Genomic DNA, 19,051 nt, shown 5'->3' on the forward strand with positions numbered 1-19,051 from the left:
TGACACCAGCAATCTCTTGCACATCAAGAAGCTTGAGGGTAAACACAATTTTGCAATATGGCAAAAACAGTGCTATAATGCATAGTGACAGGAAACGGCCAGAACGGCCCCCCGGCACGTGGAATCGCCGTCCCCGGAATGTATCCGTCATGGACCGCATTTCCAAATGATGGAACGTTCCCTGTCTGAAACGGGACAGGGAACGCCACGTGGCAAAACTTACCTGCGCCCGGTCGCCTCCTACTCCCGCCTGCATCCTGCCCCCAGCCACCTTTATTCTCTTCCTTCTTCTTCTTTCTTCTCTTCCTTCTCTTCCCTCTCTTCCTTCTTCTTCTTTCTCTTCTTTCACCTCCCACCTCCAACCTCTTCCTTCTCTTCCTTCTTCTTCTTTCTCTTCTTTCTCTTTCTTCTCTTCCTTCTCTAGGTTTGGCATTCCCGTTCCTACTTACTTCATGAATTTTGATTTTTTAAATGCCATTCCTGTTCCCACGTCCCCGTTCCCTAGGTTTGGCGTTCCCGTCCCCGTCCCCATTCCCCGTTCCCGTTCCCCGTTTCATGTTTCTATGCTATAATGTCTTGGTGCAAAAGAAATAGGTGAAGCCCTCAAAGTGAAGGGAGTAAAACCAGCAAGTATGGAATAAGAAGAGTGGGATGATTTGGATGAGCTTGCACGCTCTACCATTGAGCTCTTAGTGTCAGACAACTTGCTCTTACATTGAGAAGCTGAATTCAGCATATGCAATGTGGCAAAGACTTGAAGAATTGTATGCTCAGAAAAGTGCAGCCAGCAAGGTTTATTGGCTGAAAAAGTTAATGGACTTTCACATGAAGAAAGGTACAGCCATGTCTATACATTTGAACAAGTTCAATTCCATTTTCAGTCAGCTGATTGCTTTGGATTTCCATAATGATGATGAGTTCAAAGCTACTTTTTTGCTATGCACTTTGCCTGAAAGTTGGGACACTTTTAGGACAGCCTTGAGTAACTCAAATGCTCAGTTGTTATATTCTGATGTGGAGAGATCCTTGGTGATGGAAGGACTCAACAGACAAAATAATTCAACAAACAAGTCTCTTAATGCATTGCACACTAGGGGCAGATTTTAGCAAAATGGCAGTTCTAAAAATATAGCACGCAGCAAGTCTTGTGGAAAAAATGTGGAGTATCATCATTGTGGCAAGAAAGGGCACTACAAACACGACTATTTTCAATTGAAGAAAAAGAAAGGAAAAAACAAAAACACTGAAGACAACAAGGCTGAGAAAAAGGATAGCCAACTTGCAAAGAAGAGTAGTGTGAAGATAGAAGAGGTAACTGTAGTCACTCATAAGAATGATAGTGACGGTGATATACTTCTTGCTTTCTTTGAGTGCACATGCATTGATTGCAAATTCTGAGGATGGCATGCACACTTGGATACTTGATTCAGGTGTGTATTTTCATGTTACACCATATCATGAGTAGTTTTTTTTACTACAACAGTGGTCCACATGGTGTTGTCCACTTGGGAGATAACTAGCATGTAAAATTGCACGCATTGGCAATGTGAAATTGGAATTTCAGCAGGGCTCTATGTTTATTTTGCATAATGTGAGGCATGTACCTCAGCTCAAGAAGAGCTTGATAAGCACAGGGCAACTAGATGATGAAGGCTATTACACCACCTTTGGGGGATAGCAAATGGAAAATTTATAAGGGCTCTCGCATTGTTGCCACAGGCTCCAAAAGTTATATTTTGTATCCTTTGCATGTATCTAGCGTGCATGACCATGTAGTTGCCATAACTGAGCAGCCAAGTATTTATTTGTGGCATAGCCAGTTGGGACACATGAGTCAAAATGGAATGAAAGTGCTTTCTTGCTTGGGTTATTTGTTGTCTTTGAGGTATGCTGATTTTGAACAGTGTGATCATTGTATTTATGGTAAGCATGCTCAAATGTCACATAAAAAATCTATTTCTCTAAAGTCTTCACCCTTAGAGTTGGTACATTCAGATGTATGTCAAATGCTAGGGTTATCTCTAGGGGGAAAGAAGTATGTCAGTACCTTTGTTGATGATGCCATATGCAAAGTATGGGTTTATCCAATCCGTCGTAAGATTAGGCCTTGGATAAATTTAAAAAATTATTGGCACTTGCTGAAAATCAGACCAACAAGACATTAAAGTGTCTTCGCTTTGACAATGGTGGGTAATGTGTCCAAAGCCTTTCACGACTTTTATGACAGCAAAGGGATTAAAAGGGAGCTCACCACCCTCACAATCCACCCCAAAATGGTGTTGCAGAGCGTATGAACATGACCATTCAAGACAAGGTCCGTACAAAATTTCTCAAGAAGTGTGGTCGGGCAAGCCACCTTCATATGCTCGCTTGAGAGTGTTTGATTGCGAGGCATTTGTGCAGATTCGCAAGGAAGAATGCAGCAAACTTGAGCCAAAGTCCTGCAAATGTATTTGCCTAGGACATGGTGATGAAGGTGAAATGGGTATCGACTATGGGATCCCAAGAAAAAAAAAGTAGTACACAGCAATGATGTTATCTTCCGGGAATATCACATGCACAAACAGCCCGAAAAGACAAAGAAGGTCAAAAGGGTTGTATTCCGGGAGGATGTACCGATTGGGCAGCAAAGGATGCCCGCTAGACAGCAGCAAATACCTGCTATAAATGTTCATGAAAATGAAAGGAATAATGCTGAAAATGATCAGTAAGATATTTCCCATGATGTACCACAAATTCAGCAAGAATGGATGCCTTTGGAACAACTAGAACCAGTTGTACAGCATGCTGGACCTGCAGAACAGCAAGCTGTTAATGCAGATTTGCAGGTTGAACCACCAGCAAATCTTAACCATTAGGTCTATAGTTCAACTAGAGTGCAAAGACAGCTAGACAGGTTTGTTCTTGGTGTCAATTATGTGGTTGACCATGTCATGTTGATCGATTGTGGAGAGCTGTCATGCTTTCAAGAAGCAATGGATAGAAAAGACAGCAAGAAATGGCATAAGGCTATGCTATCAGAGATGGAATCTCTCATGAAAAATAGCACTTGGGATTTGGTGCATTTGCCTAAAGGGCAAAAACTGCTACCATGCAAATGGGTTTATAAAATGAAAGTCACTTCTAGTTCTTTGCCAAAGTACAAGGCATGATTGGTTGCTAAAGGATACAAGCAAGAACATGGAAAAGTCATATGTTGTTGGCTTCACGAATGGAGACTATGCTGGTCATCCTGACTGCAAGAAGTCTACTTCAGGGTATATATTAACATTCACAGGGGGAGTATTCTTTTGGGCATCTAGGTTACAAAAGTGTGTTGCATTGTCTACTACAGAGGCAGAGTATGTGGCTGCCACAGAGGCATGCAAAGAGGATTTATGGCTTTCACGTCTAGTAAGAGAGCTTGGTATTACAAAGGTTCCTATCCTCCATTATAACAACCAAAGTGCTATCATACTAGCACGGAATCATGTCTTTCACACAAAGACGAAGCACATACAGGTGAAGTATCATTTTATCAAGAATATACTTTACCACAAGGGCATTGAACTTGTCAAGGTACATACAAATGATAATCCTGCAAACCTTACGAAGGGTCTTCCAACAAAGCGGTTTGCTCATTGCCGCTAGATAATGGGGGTTGGATATTATGTGTGTATTTCAGCTTCATACATACATAGACTTAGTTGATTCTTTCATCTACCTTCAAGCATATTGCCTTTAGGTAGGAGGTTGTTGGAAATAAAGGCTCACCGTGCCTTTTACGATGTTCGGGTGTGCACACACCCTTACACTTGCACTTTATATATATTATCAAAACCTAAAGTGGTGCATCTTGTCATTGTACCAAAACACTTTGTATGTCATGCTCTAACTCTCTTCTACTCACTCTCCCTACTCTAAACTCTACATTCAAACTGATCTGCACTCTATCTCAATCCTTGCACATCGACATCAACTTACTGCTACTAGCATAATCTAGGGTAGCCACAATTACAGCCCATGGAGGTAAAGTTGAATCTCTACAAAGGATGGCATTATTCCTTGTTGGGCCACTATAAATTAATGGTCACCATCAAAACTCAAAGCATCTTGCTCTGATTCTATGTTCTCCCAAACACTAAAGGAGTTAACATTGAAAACTATAATTTTGGGATGTACCTTCAAAATTTAAACCAACTATAATGTTAATTATATTGAAAACTACATTCACTTAAGAGTTGGCCGACATACAAATAATTACTACCTTCTCTCTCAAAGGAGCAAGGTTTGACCATCAAACTAATCATGGTCGGTCACCCATTAGCCAAGTTATATGCCTCCATTCTTGAGCACGAGCTAAGCAACTGTGCAAAGAGATGGGATCTCAATGTGAAGAAAATACCCTAACACAAAAACACAAATAACACCGTACGACAAAGCACAGACTGATAGAAAAACACAGTTAGGGTTAGGGTAACTCAAAGACAATGAACACAAAGAATGAATGAAATGATATGACTATTGAATATACAATGTTCATGCAACAAACACACTATGCAGTGAATGAATATTGTAGCTCGAACTCCTATATCTCAAGGATCAAGGTAGGGGTAATGAGTTGGAGAGTATGTCATACACTGAATGGATCCCGAATCGTAGCAGGGCAACCTCTGAATATCAAACACCAACAAATGCAGTCAAGGAAGGCTAGATCCGATGCAAATGGCAATGCAAGAGAGAGAAATACTAAAAATGCAGGTGAGGAGAGAGAATAGTGAAGCATGCTGCAGGAGAGAGAAAACAGCAAACGCAGGCTGCAAGAGAGAAAAAACAGCTGCGACAGGCTGAGGAGATGATGACAACAACTAGAGGAGAGAGAAATCTGCAAGGCAGCAGCTGGGGCCTACAAACGCAACAGTATGCTGACATGGCAAGCTATACAACAGCTGGATGACGACAGAACAACAATAGCCTGGCTGGAAACAATGGCAAACTGATGATGGAGGGCTGGAAACAAGCGCTAGAGGAGTGAATACTGCAATGTACAGCTTGGACTCTGATGTCCTCCGCGAAAGGGGTGTGGGCAGCAAGCTGAAAACACCTAAACCTGCAAAAACGAGATTAGGGCTAAATGGAGGGCAGCATATCTATTTATAGAAAGTTTGGGCCTCCCAAGTGGCTTAGTACCCGAAACGGTGTTTCGGGGCTGCCGAAATGGACCGGCCGTTTCGGACCGAAACGGAAACGGCAGACCGGCGTTTCGGTATCCTCTGGTCCGTTTCGGGACACTCCAACTACCGCCACCGTCGCCGCCTCCTCCTCTTCTTCTTCTTCCCCCCATTGACCTTTCTTACTCTTCTTTCTCTTCCTCCTCTTCTTTGTCTTTCTCTTCCTCTTCTTCTTCCTCTTCCTCTTCCTCATCCTCCTCTTCTTCTTCTTCCTCTTCCTCTTCTACCCCCCATTAGCCTTTACTTCTTCCTCTTCCTCTTCCTCTTCTTCTTCATTTTCTTCCTCTTCCTCTTCTTCTTCTTCTTATTTTTCTTTCCCCCATTACCTAAAGGCTAATCATGGCGTTGGATCCATATTGGAGACACATCACTCCAATCAAGGGATACGAGGGCTCCGGCGGATCAAAGAAGTGGCGGTGCAACTATTGTGGATTGGAGAATTCAGGAAGCGTAACACGCGTGAAAGAACACTTGGCATACGTTTCCAACAAAGACATCGGACCTTGTTGTCCAAACTACAGTTGCCAATCATTCATTGATGTTGATACTTATTACTCAATAGTTACTAGAGTCTAGAGACTAGTACACAGTGCTCAGAGCTCACTGGACTTTGGGGTTTTAACTGATTATTCACATGACATAGTTACATGTATCATTATATCTTGATTTCGCTTATTATGCATCTTGATTCTTGTTCCATTGTTCTTGATGCCAGTCTCCACTGTTCTTGATGTTAGTCTTCCATTCTCTTTAGATCATAGATGATTTAGGAGTCATAAATTATAATTCATTTGTTGCCTTCAGTTTTGAAAATTGAGTCTTAATTGTGTTAAGATGTCTTAAGTTTCAACCATTGAGTCTTAACTCTTCAATCTTCACTCGTGAGTCGTGACATGTGTAATGAATCATGATTTCAAACATATAACATGGACTCAAAAGTTTTGTATGAAATTTGGGTGCATGTTATTGTAGGCATTGATATATTTACATACCCATATAATACTGTATTTATTTTAGTGTACAATCCGAAACACCGTTTTCCCATTTCCAAAATTTTGGCCGAAACTCCGAAACTCCGGTTTTTCCCGTTTCCGTTTCCCCCGTTTCCGAAACTTCCCCATACTATACCGTGGGTTTGTGCTTATACAAACACTCTCTAGGAACACATTTCTTTTTAACTAAACAAGGTTGCTTCCTTAATTAAGCATGTTTTGGAGCTATTTAAATGAAGCTAATGCATTTTTTGCTCAACACTCAGAGCATAAGGACACGCCGGTTTTAGCAGAGGCTTTTCTACACTAGATCACATCCTTGCACTCAAAGCAATTGAGGAGGGTAAAGCTCATGGTCAATATATGTACTGCTACTCAATGAACTTCCACAAAGCTTTGATACAATACTAAGAGACAAATAGTTACATATGCTACATGGTGTGGGAATCCCTAAGGAGCTCATTTGGGGGATTCTCACAATATATCAGAGGGCTATTGGTAGAGTATAGATACCTAAAGGCCTTTCAACACTTGTTCATTCTACCATTGGGGTGAAGCAAGGATGTCCTCTTTCTCTAACACTATTTGGCCTATACATTGATGGGATTTTTTATTCTATCTCTCACATAGGTGATACAGGAGCTTCACTAGTTGGTATTGAATACCCCTCCTATTGTATGTAGATGACCTTGTGTTGATAGCTAACTCTCCATAGGGGCTATAGACACATTCAAATGCATTATAGTCTTATCCACTAGACAGTGGACTTTCAATGAACCTTGCTAAAAACCAAGGTGTTAAATGCCACATCAAATGCACACCACATTGTACTGGTGCTAATTTTTGCCCTATCGTATATGAGATTCAAGGCTGGTTTCATTCTCTCTTCAAAGAGAGGTTTATGCCACTATTGAGAGTCATCGATTACACTAATTCAGCAATGTCTTGGCCTCTTTCTCCTTGAGATATAATAGCTTAAAGGGAAGGCTCCTCAAGATTGGAGCTCTAGTGCATCGAGGACCTATCCAAAGGTAGCTTACAATTTTCTTTATAAGAAAGACCCAATGGGGCTTCCAAGCAATCCCAATCTCGGTTTACAGTAGGGAGGAGCATTGAGGAGGCCCCTACACAACCACAATTTGCACCTACACCAGGAACATTAATTGATCAAGCAATCCAACTTAGATCAAGATGTCCTAGATCTCAACCCATGCCTCGATGACATATGCATATGAGAATACAAGCAATTATTGCTTGAGGTAGAGCCAACCCCATGTGCCTCCATGATATTACTAGTCTTAGTCCATGTACATTAGGTTTTATCAAACGAATGGTCATAACTCATGGTCTCATAGGTCACTTTGGCAATTTGTAGATGTTAATAAATCACTCTCTCTGGAACCAGCCTTTCTTCCATGGATGGGTGGTAATTCCTTGATTACAACTTAGTTACGGTGGCAACATTTATTACAAAACTAAGAAATGCAAATTAACTAACAATCTCGAACAATGGACACCCTGTTGGCCCCAAAACTAGTGCCCCTTTCCATATTTCTTTAACATAATTGGAAAAGAAGTTGATATACAATTGGATTTTCCCAATTCCTTTCAGTATTCCAACTCCCCTTCCTGTCCAAAATGACAGCAAGCCTTCAATATGATTTGCCCCTTGATTCGGACAATTAATTAGCCTTCACCAAAGATAGAAAATACCTCAAACTCATTGATTTCCTAGTCTCTCCACTTGAATTTGACTGAAAACAGCTTCAGCCCTACTGAATCCAAGTCTTATAGCTTCCAATTATCGGCATGCTGCCCGAGCCTGCTACTAGACCCTAATTTTTGTTGCACATTAGAATTCACAGTAGAGAAATTTGAAATTTCTCAGCCCCTAGTGATCTCAATGCTGTAATCTTCGGAGCAAGGCTATAGAAAGGTTAGAAGATGAGAGAGAATCCTAATGAGCAAGAAAATTTAGGCTTTCTTCGCGAAGAACTAAAGAAAATCAGTCATTTATTGCTGCTACCTTGTCTCAACAGCTTGTAGATGCTGTCGCATGCTATTGGGAACCCTTCTCCTTGCTATTGCCTGCAATAAATGCTATCAACGACAATCCAAATGCTGTCACCTACAGTTTAGAGGTCCCCAAGAGCTGTCGCCTGCTGCCATCTTGTTCTTTCCTGCTGGAAAATTGAGGAAAACAGTCCCAATCAGCTTCAACAGCTCCCCACAATTCACAACAGCTGAATGGCTACGTTTTTCCTCTTCTTCAGCCTCCCCCTAGCCTTCATAGGCAAGTTTTCCGAATGGCAGCCTTTTCAAATGATTTTTTTAACATTATCCATAATTAAATATTAATTTTCAATCTTTAAACAATGAAAATTAATGTATTAATTATTTTGGTGCCTTGAAAAATAATCTAATTGGCCAATAATTAAATTGGCTAGGCAACTTCCATTCCCGAGTGTCTCTATGCCATCTTTGACTATCAAATTGACACTAGATACCATTAAACGCCACTTTCCTAGTGTCACCAACTGATACTTATGGCCAAATGAATGACCTAGGCCAACAACTGGCACCAGATACCACCAAGAACATGTGCGGTATAACTTATAGCAACTTTTGCATTTGACATCCCATTATTTCCTTGGGTCCCGGCCTCGTAAATTTACTCTAACCCCAGTTACACTTCATATGTGCAACATTTACTTAACCATGTGATTAAAAATTAATCTACATGTTAAGCGAGATTTCAAAAAATTTAGTCATGTACTATTGTTGCCCTATCTCAACAGCCTGTAGATGTTGTCACCTACTATTGGAAACCCTTCTCTCTATTGTCACCTGCAATAAATGCTGCTGCCAACAACCCAAATACTGTCGCTTGTAGTTTGGGGTCCCCCAGAAGTTGTCACCTACTACCATCTTGCTCTTTCCTACTGAAATTTGACAAAAAACAATCCCAATCAGCTCCAACAGCTCCCAACAATTCACAACAACCGAATCGTCGCGTTTTTCCTCTTCTTTAGTTTGTCACCGACCTTCATGGGCAAGTTTGCCAAATGGCAACCTTCCCAAATGGTTTTTCTAGCATTATCTATAATTAAATATTAATTTTCAGTCTTTAAATACTAAAAATTAATCTGATAATTATTTTGATAACCCAAAAAATAATCTAACTAGCCCATAATTAAATTGGCTAGGCACCTTTCATTCCCAAGTGTCTCTACGCCATCTTTGACAATCAAATTGGCATTAGGTACCATTAAATGCCACTTCTCTAGAATCACCACTTGACACTTATGGCCAAATGAATGATCTACGCCCATAACTAACACCAAATACCACCAAGTACCTCTGCAACATATCTTATAGCAACTTTTGCCTTGGACATTCCGTAATTTCCTCGGGTCTCGGACTCATAAATTTACTCTAATCCCAGTTATATCTCACATGTGCAACATTCACTTAACCATGTGATTAAAAATTAATCCACATGTTAAGTGAGGTTTCAAAAATACATGTCCTCATTACACACACACACACACGCTCTCTCTCTCTCTCTCTCTCTCTCTCTCTCTCTCTCTCTCTCTCTCTCTCTCTCTCATCCATATAAGGGACATTGATTGATCAACCCATCAAGCTTGGCACAATCCCACCCCCTCAAACCACAACATAGATGGTAGTGCCACATGTAAGAAATCATTGCTTGGGCTAGAGCAAGGTAGCATACACCTCCATGATATCCCCTATCGATTGCTTTATATCTCATAGATTGTAGTGGATTTTGTACACCAGTATTCTACCCCTATAGATTGTATCAGCTAGGTTTTACAACTTTATTGTAGATTATTTAGTTGATTTTCTTCTACACTTACTATTCTTCTAGACAATTGTATCATCACAAATGGTTGTAATGTGGAAAATCAGAGTAAAGCAGCATTGAGATGTACACAAGAGGAAAAGAAGAGCTCAAAAGTACAAGAACAAGTCTTGCTTATTAAGTTGCTCATGAAAGTACAACTTGGGCCACTCTCACTCATCAATTGATGTAGACTTGTGGGCTGTTTATATAGCCCCACATGGCTAAGGTTAGGGTTTCCCCTTCCCCTCAGGACCATTCACACTCAACTACCCTTATCCCCTCCAACATAAGGAGGATTCACATGCTTACACTCTCAACACTCCCCCTCAATGCCAGGTGGCATTGTATTGCAAAGCATGACACGATGCCCCCCCCTTAATCTACAATGAGATGCCTTTATAAATCAGGCTACAAAGATGGTAGTAGGTAGAAAGTTTACAAGACCCAAAAGAGTCAATATTCAATCGATTGGGAGGCAAAGTTAGCCTCCAATTCCTTAGGTGGTTCTAGAACATTGGGACACTTACTGGTAATATGCCCAATCTTTTTGCATTTATTGCATTTCATTTTTTCTAGGTACTTCTTCCAGCAATTACTTATAATTGTTAGCAGATATGTCAGCTCATGTGTAAGTCTAAGCATGTATTGTGGACTGGACACATTATGTAGATATTTTAGGCATTTTTATTGTGTAGCATTTAATGCTTTATAGCATTTATTGCTGCCAATCAGTCAGCAATAACATATTTTATGGCATTATTCATGCCTATATATTCTGGGCTCCTCCTCCTCAATCAATCAATTCACCACCTAGAGGTCCTGTGGAGAGAGGAGCTAGTGTCAGTGTCCACACAGCCAGTGACTCACTGTTGTATGCAACAGTCTCGTGTCTAATATATGGATTCCATTTCCCGAACATACATCTGAGTTCCATCTATATTGTGTTCTCTCTTTCTTTCTTTTCTCTTTTGTCTTGTGTTCCACAATTTATTTCAGCACATATTTATGCTTCCATTGATGCACCACTTCTGTGACAACAATATGCCCTTTTTTATGACAAAAAGAACACTTTGTGGAAACTGTATGAACTAACACTTGCTCACGGGAAGTAGATGTTGAAGTGTCCTCCTTATGGTTCCTCTTCTCTTCATCCAGGCATGACTGGATGATACCTTCCAAGCTAGGATTTCGGATGTTTGTTAATGTTGTTACACGAGTAGAAAAAACTTTTTTGATGGCCTTCAAAAGGATAATAGCAATAGCACCAGGTTCTGCTATTGGTGCTTGTATGGAAGTCAGTTGGGCCATAAGTCCCTTCATATGGGAGATAAATTTTCCAAGATACTCCCCTTCATTATGCTCTAGGCTAAAAATTTCAATTTTAAGGAAAGTTTGTGAATTTTTTTCCCGGGCATCATAGAGTTTTCCAACTCATCCTATTTGGCCTTGGCAGTAGAGTGTTGATCTACATGGTGTATTAAAGATTCATCAAGGTGGAGCATGATAATAGCCTGAGCTTGTTGATCATCTTCCACATCATTTGGAATGGAAGGATTAACAGGTCTGATCCCCACAATGAGAGGCCAGTAACCCCTTTCCATCATCTTGTATTTGATAAGTGCTTGCCATGGATTGAAGTCATTTCCGTTAAATTTTCAGATTTTTGAACGAATGTCAGCGTAGGCTACGGCCATAGAAAGATCTTACTCCTTGCTAAGTGCAAATAGCAGTGTCTAATCCTTTACAATAGACCAAAAATAGCTCAATGCAGGCCAGTTTAATACAAGATGTTTTAGACAATGCGGGCAAGTATTTGTGTACTTATAAGTGGACACACAAATATTACAAAAAATGGAAGAAGCTTAATAGAAAGTGGTTTATTGTTTTAAGCTTGCTAATTCACAGAAGCAGACCAAGCCATATCAACAATCAAAAATATGGCAAAACACTTTAGTATTAGTGTTAACAAACACTAGTGGCAAGCTTAATGTAATGCTTGACCATAACTGGAATAGTCAACCTCGATGCACTTGACCTCATCAATGAAGCTTAGCTGAGGATCTCCATACATGGAATGGGCTCTAGATGAAGTGCATCAATGATTAGAATCATTGTCAATGATAACAATAAAGAGAAAAAAGTAAGAGTCAAGCTTTCAAGCTTGTGGCTATGGCTGCCACAAAAAACACAGTTCGGGTTTTGTTGATTATGGGCAATAGAGAGGGAATTTCTCTAAACCCTCTCAAGTATAGATGGCCCTCTTAGGGGGCTATGAAAACCCCATAATAGCCGCCTCCACTTTGCCCTATGTTACTCGTGGTTCAGCTCGAAGCAGGTTGCTACCTGAAACTGCACCAAACCTCCGTATGCTGCAACGTCGTGCTCCTGCGACCACAATGTTAGGGTTTTATGTGCCACGCTCCTACGCCTTGAGCTAGGGAGGAGATCTTCACAAGAGGTCTTGAGCTAAAACGCTCTCTTTTGCTCTCCCCAAGTCCTCCAACAAAGGTGGGTATGGCAGGCAGCTATGAAAGTAGAGAGTATAATGAGGAAGATAAAGACTCATGTGCACTTAGTGATAGATGATGCTAAAGGAAGCTGAGGAGATCAGAGATGGCTCTGATACCATGTGGAAAATCAAAGTGACGCAGCATTGAGATGTAGACAAGAGGGAGAGAAGAGCTCAAAAGTACAAGAACAAGTCTTGCTTATTAAGTTGCTCATGAAAGTACAACTTGGGTCACTCTCACTCATCAGTTGATGTAGACCCATGGGCTGTTTATATAGCCCCAAATGGCTAGCGTTAGGGATAAAGACTCATGTGCACTTAGTGATAGATGATGTTAAAGGAAGCTGAGGAGATCAGAGATGGCTCTGATACCATGTGGAAAATCAAAGTGATGCAACATTGAGATGTGGACAAGAGGGAGAGAAGAGCTCAAAAGTACAAGAACAAGTCTTGCTTATTAAGTTACTCATGAAAGTACAACTTGGGTCACTCTCACTCATCAGTTGATGTAGACCCATGGGCTGTTTATATAGCCCCAAATGGCTAGGGTTAGGGTTTCCCCTTCCCCACAAGACCATTCACACTCATCTACCCTTATCCCCTCCAGCATAAGGAGGATTCACATGCTTACACTCTCAACACGTAACTCATGGTCTCATAGGTCATTTTGGCCTTTTGCAAACGTTAATATATTATTCCATCTCTCTCTCTCTCTCTCTCTCTCTCTCTCTCTCTCTCTCTCAACACCCCACAGTACGAGGGCATGGGATATGTTTCAGGAAAGACAACCAAGTAGCCCAATCATAGCACCAAAGGCATGGTATAGCTATGCAAAGAACTTACAAGATGAAGGAATGAGATACAATCAAGGGATCTTGAGGAGCAGAGGCTGTCCAACAGCCACTTTCTCCCATGGGAGCAGGCTGAGGGAGTATGCCAGAGAGTGTCCTCCTCTGCGAATGGTCCTCGAATACAGCAAACTACCAATGTCAATGAAGAAATCTGATGCAAAGGGCTCAGGACAGCAAGGCAGCATGCTGAATGTCAAAACACGGTAATGTCTAGGGTTGGAACAATGAAATGTAGCAATGTATTGCCTTGTGACAACCCTGGATGACAAAGAGGGCAGCTGGTCAGAAAACCTCGCATCTTGAAGCTGTAGCAGATCAAACCCCAGCCTAACAAGGATTGGAGTAGCTGTCCATCCAGGAGGTCACCTGACATGCAGTAGATGCAACAGAGCTGGCTGTGAAAGGTGGCAGTTGGCCATGGCACTCCACGAGCAGCACTAGCAGCAGGGCGGCAGTCGCACTGAAGCAGAGCCTGAAGAAGATGGACGGCAGCTGGCTGTGTAAGGAAAGCAGCCAGTGGAGAAGGAAAATGATGATGATGACCATGATGAGATGATGATGGTGGACAGAGGCAAGATGTGTTAATGGGGATGAGAGATGGATGCCCACGACATGTCCTTTTACCTTTTATAGGATATTTTTGAGCATTTGTCCTACTATCAGTATATAAATTGCTATAATTCTTTTTGAGGCTATTTTTGTGGAGCTAAATCAGGGATTTGAATGTCTCTTAATTGAGACCTTTAATCTTACTTGCATATCATGCGGTCTTACAAAGGTTTGCCTCTAATCTCCATCCAGCTGGTTCAATCAGAATGGATATTGTAAAGTAATGGATTTCTATGGCTGGGCAACTCAATGAAGCCAAATGCCCTTTTCCAAGAAAATTAGGCAAGTAAGCAAAGTTCAAAAATGCTAACATGATTCCCAAACAAAAACTTCCTATGAAATACTAGGAGAGACTTAGTTAAGCAGCGCAAAACTTCACTTACCACATAAAAACTCCCAAGGACAATCAGTAGCACAATTCCAACAGCAGATGCCTCAAATGGCAACCCCAGAAGCACCTTTTTTGTCTCAATGTCGACCGCTTTTTCAAGGACCTCTTTCTCCTTCTTTCTACTGCGCTTTGGTGCCTTTTCTTTTAATTGCTCTTTTCCCTTGTCGTTCAATGCTCCCTTAGGTTTCTCCTTTGATGCCAAAGTTGAATTTAGATCCGTAATCTCTGTGTGGAGAGGACCTTGGGGCTTTATATGCAACCAGTAATAGTAGGACTGTTAGCTCCTCCATATAAAAACTAGAATGTGTAACTTAGTAATTCAGAACTCACAAAACGCACCACATTCGTTTGCAAAGCCTCTGACGCAGGCTCATGATATTTGATTGATCGGGTCAAAGTGTTGAAGGCCTCTGACAAAGCTATTCCAGATAAGATACAAGCAGCAGGTGCTAGGACTAACATAAGGCGAACCTGCAAGACAAATTTGAAAAACTTTATGTCAATCAAATCAGAAGGACAGAAGAAGGAAAGCAATAGAAGACCAGTAGCAGATCCTACCATCACACCAGAGAAATAAGCAGCTGTAACCAGATAAAGGACTATGAAAGAGCTTGAATCAGAAAGGGGCAAGAAGCAAGCCTGCATCAGGTTTACAAAGAACACCATTTATATGTCCATAATATCATTTGGACCATTTATAACCTCCGTGCTCTACACAAACTACAAAGCAATGACAAAAACAGTATAAAAAGAATATTACATAGTATTAAGTATGATGTGACAAGGCTTCAAGATTGGACTTACAATTATTCCTGCTGGAACCAGAAAAGCAAGCACATTAATATCCATAAAATAAGATGGCCAGGTTGGTGGCTGATGTTCACTGACACTTGCTATTATAGGTATATACTTGCTAGCGTATGTTCTGAAAAGAACATAATAAGCCCCCATTCAGAAAAGTGTGGCGTGTACACACAACAAAGAGAGAACAATAAGTTAGGTGAACAATTTGGTGAAGATAAGCTTTTGCATACAACTAGCTAGAATTTAGCTATCATGTTCAAAAAGAGTATTCTCCTTGAGAGTCAAAGGGACAGCAGTATCCAACACACAGTACAAGTTTGAGGCATGCATAAGGCAAAATTCTTCTAAAGTATGCAATCAAATACTAACAATTTCATTTCTAACCCAACTTAGAAAAAGTCTCAAAGCTAAAACAGAAATAGAACTTTTATCCTTTTATTGATAGAATTTGCATGTCTATTTGTACATTTGTTTTTTAATACTTATGTTAAAAGACCCTTGCATAGATAGTGTATTAAAAGCTACTTACAATAGTGCATTAGCCATAAATGTTTAACTTGTGGACTGTCACTTTCACTTTACCTATCATCTCCACAAGAATTGCAAGAGGATCAGTAGTCACAGGTAACGTAGACCCACACTGGTCTACAACAAAGATAGAGGACACTTCTGCCTATATGACCGGATTGGGCACTTGTTACTAAAACTCAATGCACCATGGACGATATTTTCACTCTCTGAGCCATCCTTGAGGAGAGGAAAGACCATGGGAGGAGAGTGAATTGCTGCGTTGTGGATTCTGCAAAGCCTTTGACCCGATATCACAGGGGAGGTTAATGCAAAGACTACATGACATGGAGGTACTAGAAGACATGAGATGGGGAGCATTATCTTTGTACAAGTTAGTCAAAGGCTGAGTCAAGCTCTATACGAATGTCAAAGGAGATCACTAGCACCATTTGTGTGAAGCATGGTTACCCATACTCTTTGGAAATTGTGATACAACAAGTTCCCTTCCACAACTACAATCACCTTGATCTACGCAGAAGTTGGCCACCAGAAGCACCACGAGACAATTAAAAAATGAAATGATCTTTTGATTATTTACCCATGGAACCATATTGTATCATGCTTACTGATAGGGATAAATGCAATGCCCATCCAGATCAATGCATGCTCTTATGGGAATATACAATACTATCTAGACTGTCAAACAGTAAGATTTACCAAACACATATGCCAGTGTTGAGTCTGCTCAGAAGGAAGAAATCCAACGAAATGAAAAGTTGTCATTAAGTAATGAAACAATCTTTTAATTATTTACCCATGGAACCATATTGTATCATGCTTAAAGATAGGGAAAAATGCAATGCCCATCCAGATCAATCCATGCTCTTATGGGAATATACAATGCTATCAAGACTGTCAAACAGTAAGATTTAACCACATATGCCAGTGTTGAGTCTGCTCAGAAGAAAGAAATCCAAACCTGAAAAGTTAGAAAGTCAAATCAATTCAACTTACCACTACATGCAAATTGGATATCAAAACCCTCAACTTAGATTCTTCATAGTTGCTACTTCAATAAGCTTTTTAATAGGTGGATGAAACTTACGGATCAAGCAAGCTCAAGCTTCGACCACTCCAACCTTTTGTTGGGCTTGCTGCAACCAAAGTAACCAGAACTGCACCCAATGTAAGAGCACCTGCCCTGCATCACACGACACATTCAAAAACTGATGCAAACAAATGAGACTTTTCAGCTGAAAATTTGTGTGTTGCTCAGTATGGGTTTTTTTAGAACAAACTGCCAGAAACCATAGTTGTTCTCATACATTTGCATACAACACCTATGGGTACCTAAGTATGAATTGTATATGATTCAGACCCTGGGCCTGAGTCTACATATTCCTAACTTTCATGTGAGTTTTTTGAACTGCAAGGTAAATTTTCTGATACAGTATTCCTACTACCTGTAAGTTTGCACGACTATGAGATCCAACGTTTCATCATAGAAGCTGATATCATTCTTGGACGAGAATAAAATAAGTCTCAACATATGCAAAACTATACTATAGAAGTCACCACTCAAAAGTTTCAACTACATGATATGAAAAGAATATACACGCTACCACAGAACCTCAAGCAACTAACTGTGCACAATTCCACACAGAGAGTCAAGTCCGCATGCACCTTATTTCCCAGCATTCAATTTGTTTTGGCACAAAAGATGCCCACAAACATCAAAGAGACAAGGGATGGATATCTTTTGACCCACATCAATTTTTCTTCACCTAAATGTACAAAGTATTGAATGGAGTTCATACCACAGAAATTCATACCCATTCCAGAAGACTAGATGCATTTGAATGCACCTATGCCAGGACAATTAGCTAGGACATACACCCAAAACAAGGAGGTCCTTAGTTTAATAGACATGCTGCTCCCCTCATATTAAGTACAGAATCCTTATGCCCTTCTAACATTCTAAACATTAGGTCTACTTGAAGCTAACCTCTCTTGCTGCCTCCTCTTTCCACCAGTCCCAAACGGCCAGGTTACATTTTTCTAATCTCAAAATCTATGTAATGTTTTCACCCCCTACACTTCCATGAGCTTAGTCCCATTACAACACCCACATGTAGTGCAAATGTGAACCACAAATCCAAATCAGATAGACAAGGAAAATAGAGAAGTAGACAGGATGAATTTCTGCAGTATGAATCAAATAATGGGTCTATTGCATAGTATCATGTAACATAGGGACCAACTGAACACCAATCCACAGTTTTTTTCCCTGAAAAGGGCCAATTTACAAATGCAGCAGTGTGTCATGTTCCATCTCCCATCACTTGCTACACTGATCATCTTTTCAGAAGGCCTTTCTTTTACACAATTGCCAGTGTGAGCTTCCCAACCCAATGTGGTCCTTGTAATTTAATAAGACATCAAAACAAAGACAAAAGACTCTAAATGATAAAATGTGAAACAAGTCAAATGTACTGTAGTATAACTACCACCAGATTTTAAAGATCACTTACAGGCCCACCAGCACCACCAATGTGACTGCCACCTTATACATTCTTGGTGTAAGCAGACGCCTTATGTAGTATGCCAGAGCGACTACATGCAATATAACTAAAACCTGCAGCAATATTACAATAAGTACTCTAACTTACAACACTGTATAGAAATATAAGACTTTATGAGCATTCAAAATCATTACACCATGACCACAAGGTCCCGATTATTCTTAGATAGCATATATGTACTTCATAGCTCCAAGTATTTTACTTTGAAAGTCAAAATAGGCAATGGAAAAGTGGGTTCATGCTACTGAACCACTTGCTCAGAACACTGGCTTGCTTGGACTAGACAGGCTCGGTTTCTAATCTGGCACTACCTACACCTGCTCCTGAATGTGTTTAAGCTCACCTCTGTTCCTAGATTTACAGTTCTACTGAGCACTATGCTTTGACCTAGAAGCCACTAAGGACCAAAAGAGACCGACTCATTTTTTCTCAGCCTGAATTTAGGACAGCGACTCAATCAGTTACCACTCATGAGCTCACCTTAGACTTTGTGTGCAGTATCTCTCTCTCTCTCTCTCTCTCTCTCTCTCTCTCTCTCTCTCTTTTCGTAAAAGGTAATTGTATTAATTACGAAAAAAAGGTACAAGATTACATGATTACAAGAGACACGAGGGCCCTAGGCCAACGTGTGGGAAATCCCCGTAATAATGCACTAAAAAGGTTACACCAATCATGGCAACGACCCAGAGGCAATTGCCATATGCCAAGGATGCAAATCCTCCCGA

The 19,051-nt window shown here is 40.6% G+C and overlaps 1 protein-coding gene across 1 annotated transcript in view; it reads right to left on the minus strand.

Moving 5' to 3' along the window:
* STT3A (staurosporin and temperature sensitive 3-like A) overlaps positions 1-19,051 on the minus strand; it is a 74,508-nt gene that overhangs the window by 26,453 nt on the left and 29,004 nt on the right. The window contains exons 11-16 of the mRNA XM_087680337.1: positions 18,276-18,379; positions 16,850-16,945; positions 15,235-15,355; positions 14,989-15,069; positions 14,770-14,901; positions 14,423-14,677 (exon numbers count right to left, since the gene is read on the minus strand). Of these exons, the coding sequence (XP_087536463.1) occupies positions 14,423-14,677; positions 14,770-14,901; positions 14,989-15,069; positions 15,235-15,355; positions 16,850-16,945; positions 18,276-18,379 (789 nt within the window). The remainder of the gene's footprint in view (positions 1-14,422; positions 14,678-14,769; positions 14,902-14,988; positions 15,070-15,234; positions 15,356-16,849; positions 16,946-18,275; positions 18,380-19,051) is intronic.

This window comes from Lygodium microphyllum, chromosome 6, assembly GCF_053477565.2.
Source record: "Lygodium microphyllum isolate KBCC chromosome 6, Lygodium_microphyllum_v1.1.10, whole genome shotgun sequence".
Taxonomy (NCBI): domain Eukaryota; kingdom Viridiplantae; phylum Streptophyta; class Polypodiopsida; order Schizaeales; family Lygodiaceae; genus Lygodium; species Lygodium microphyllum.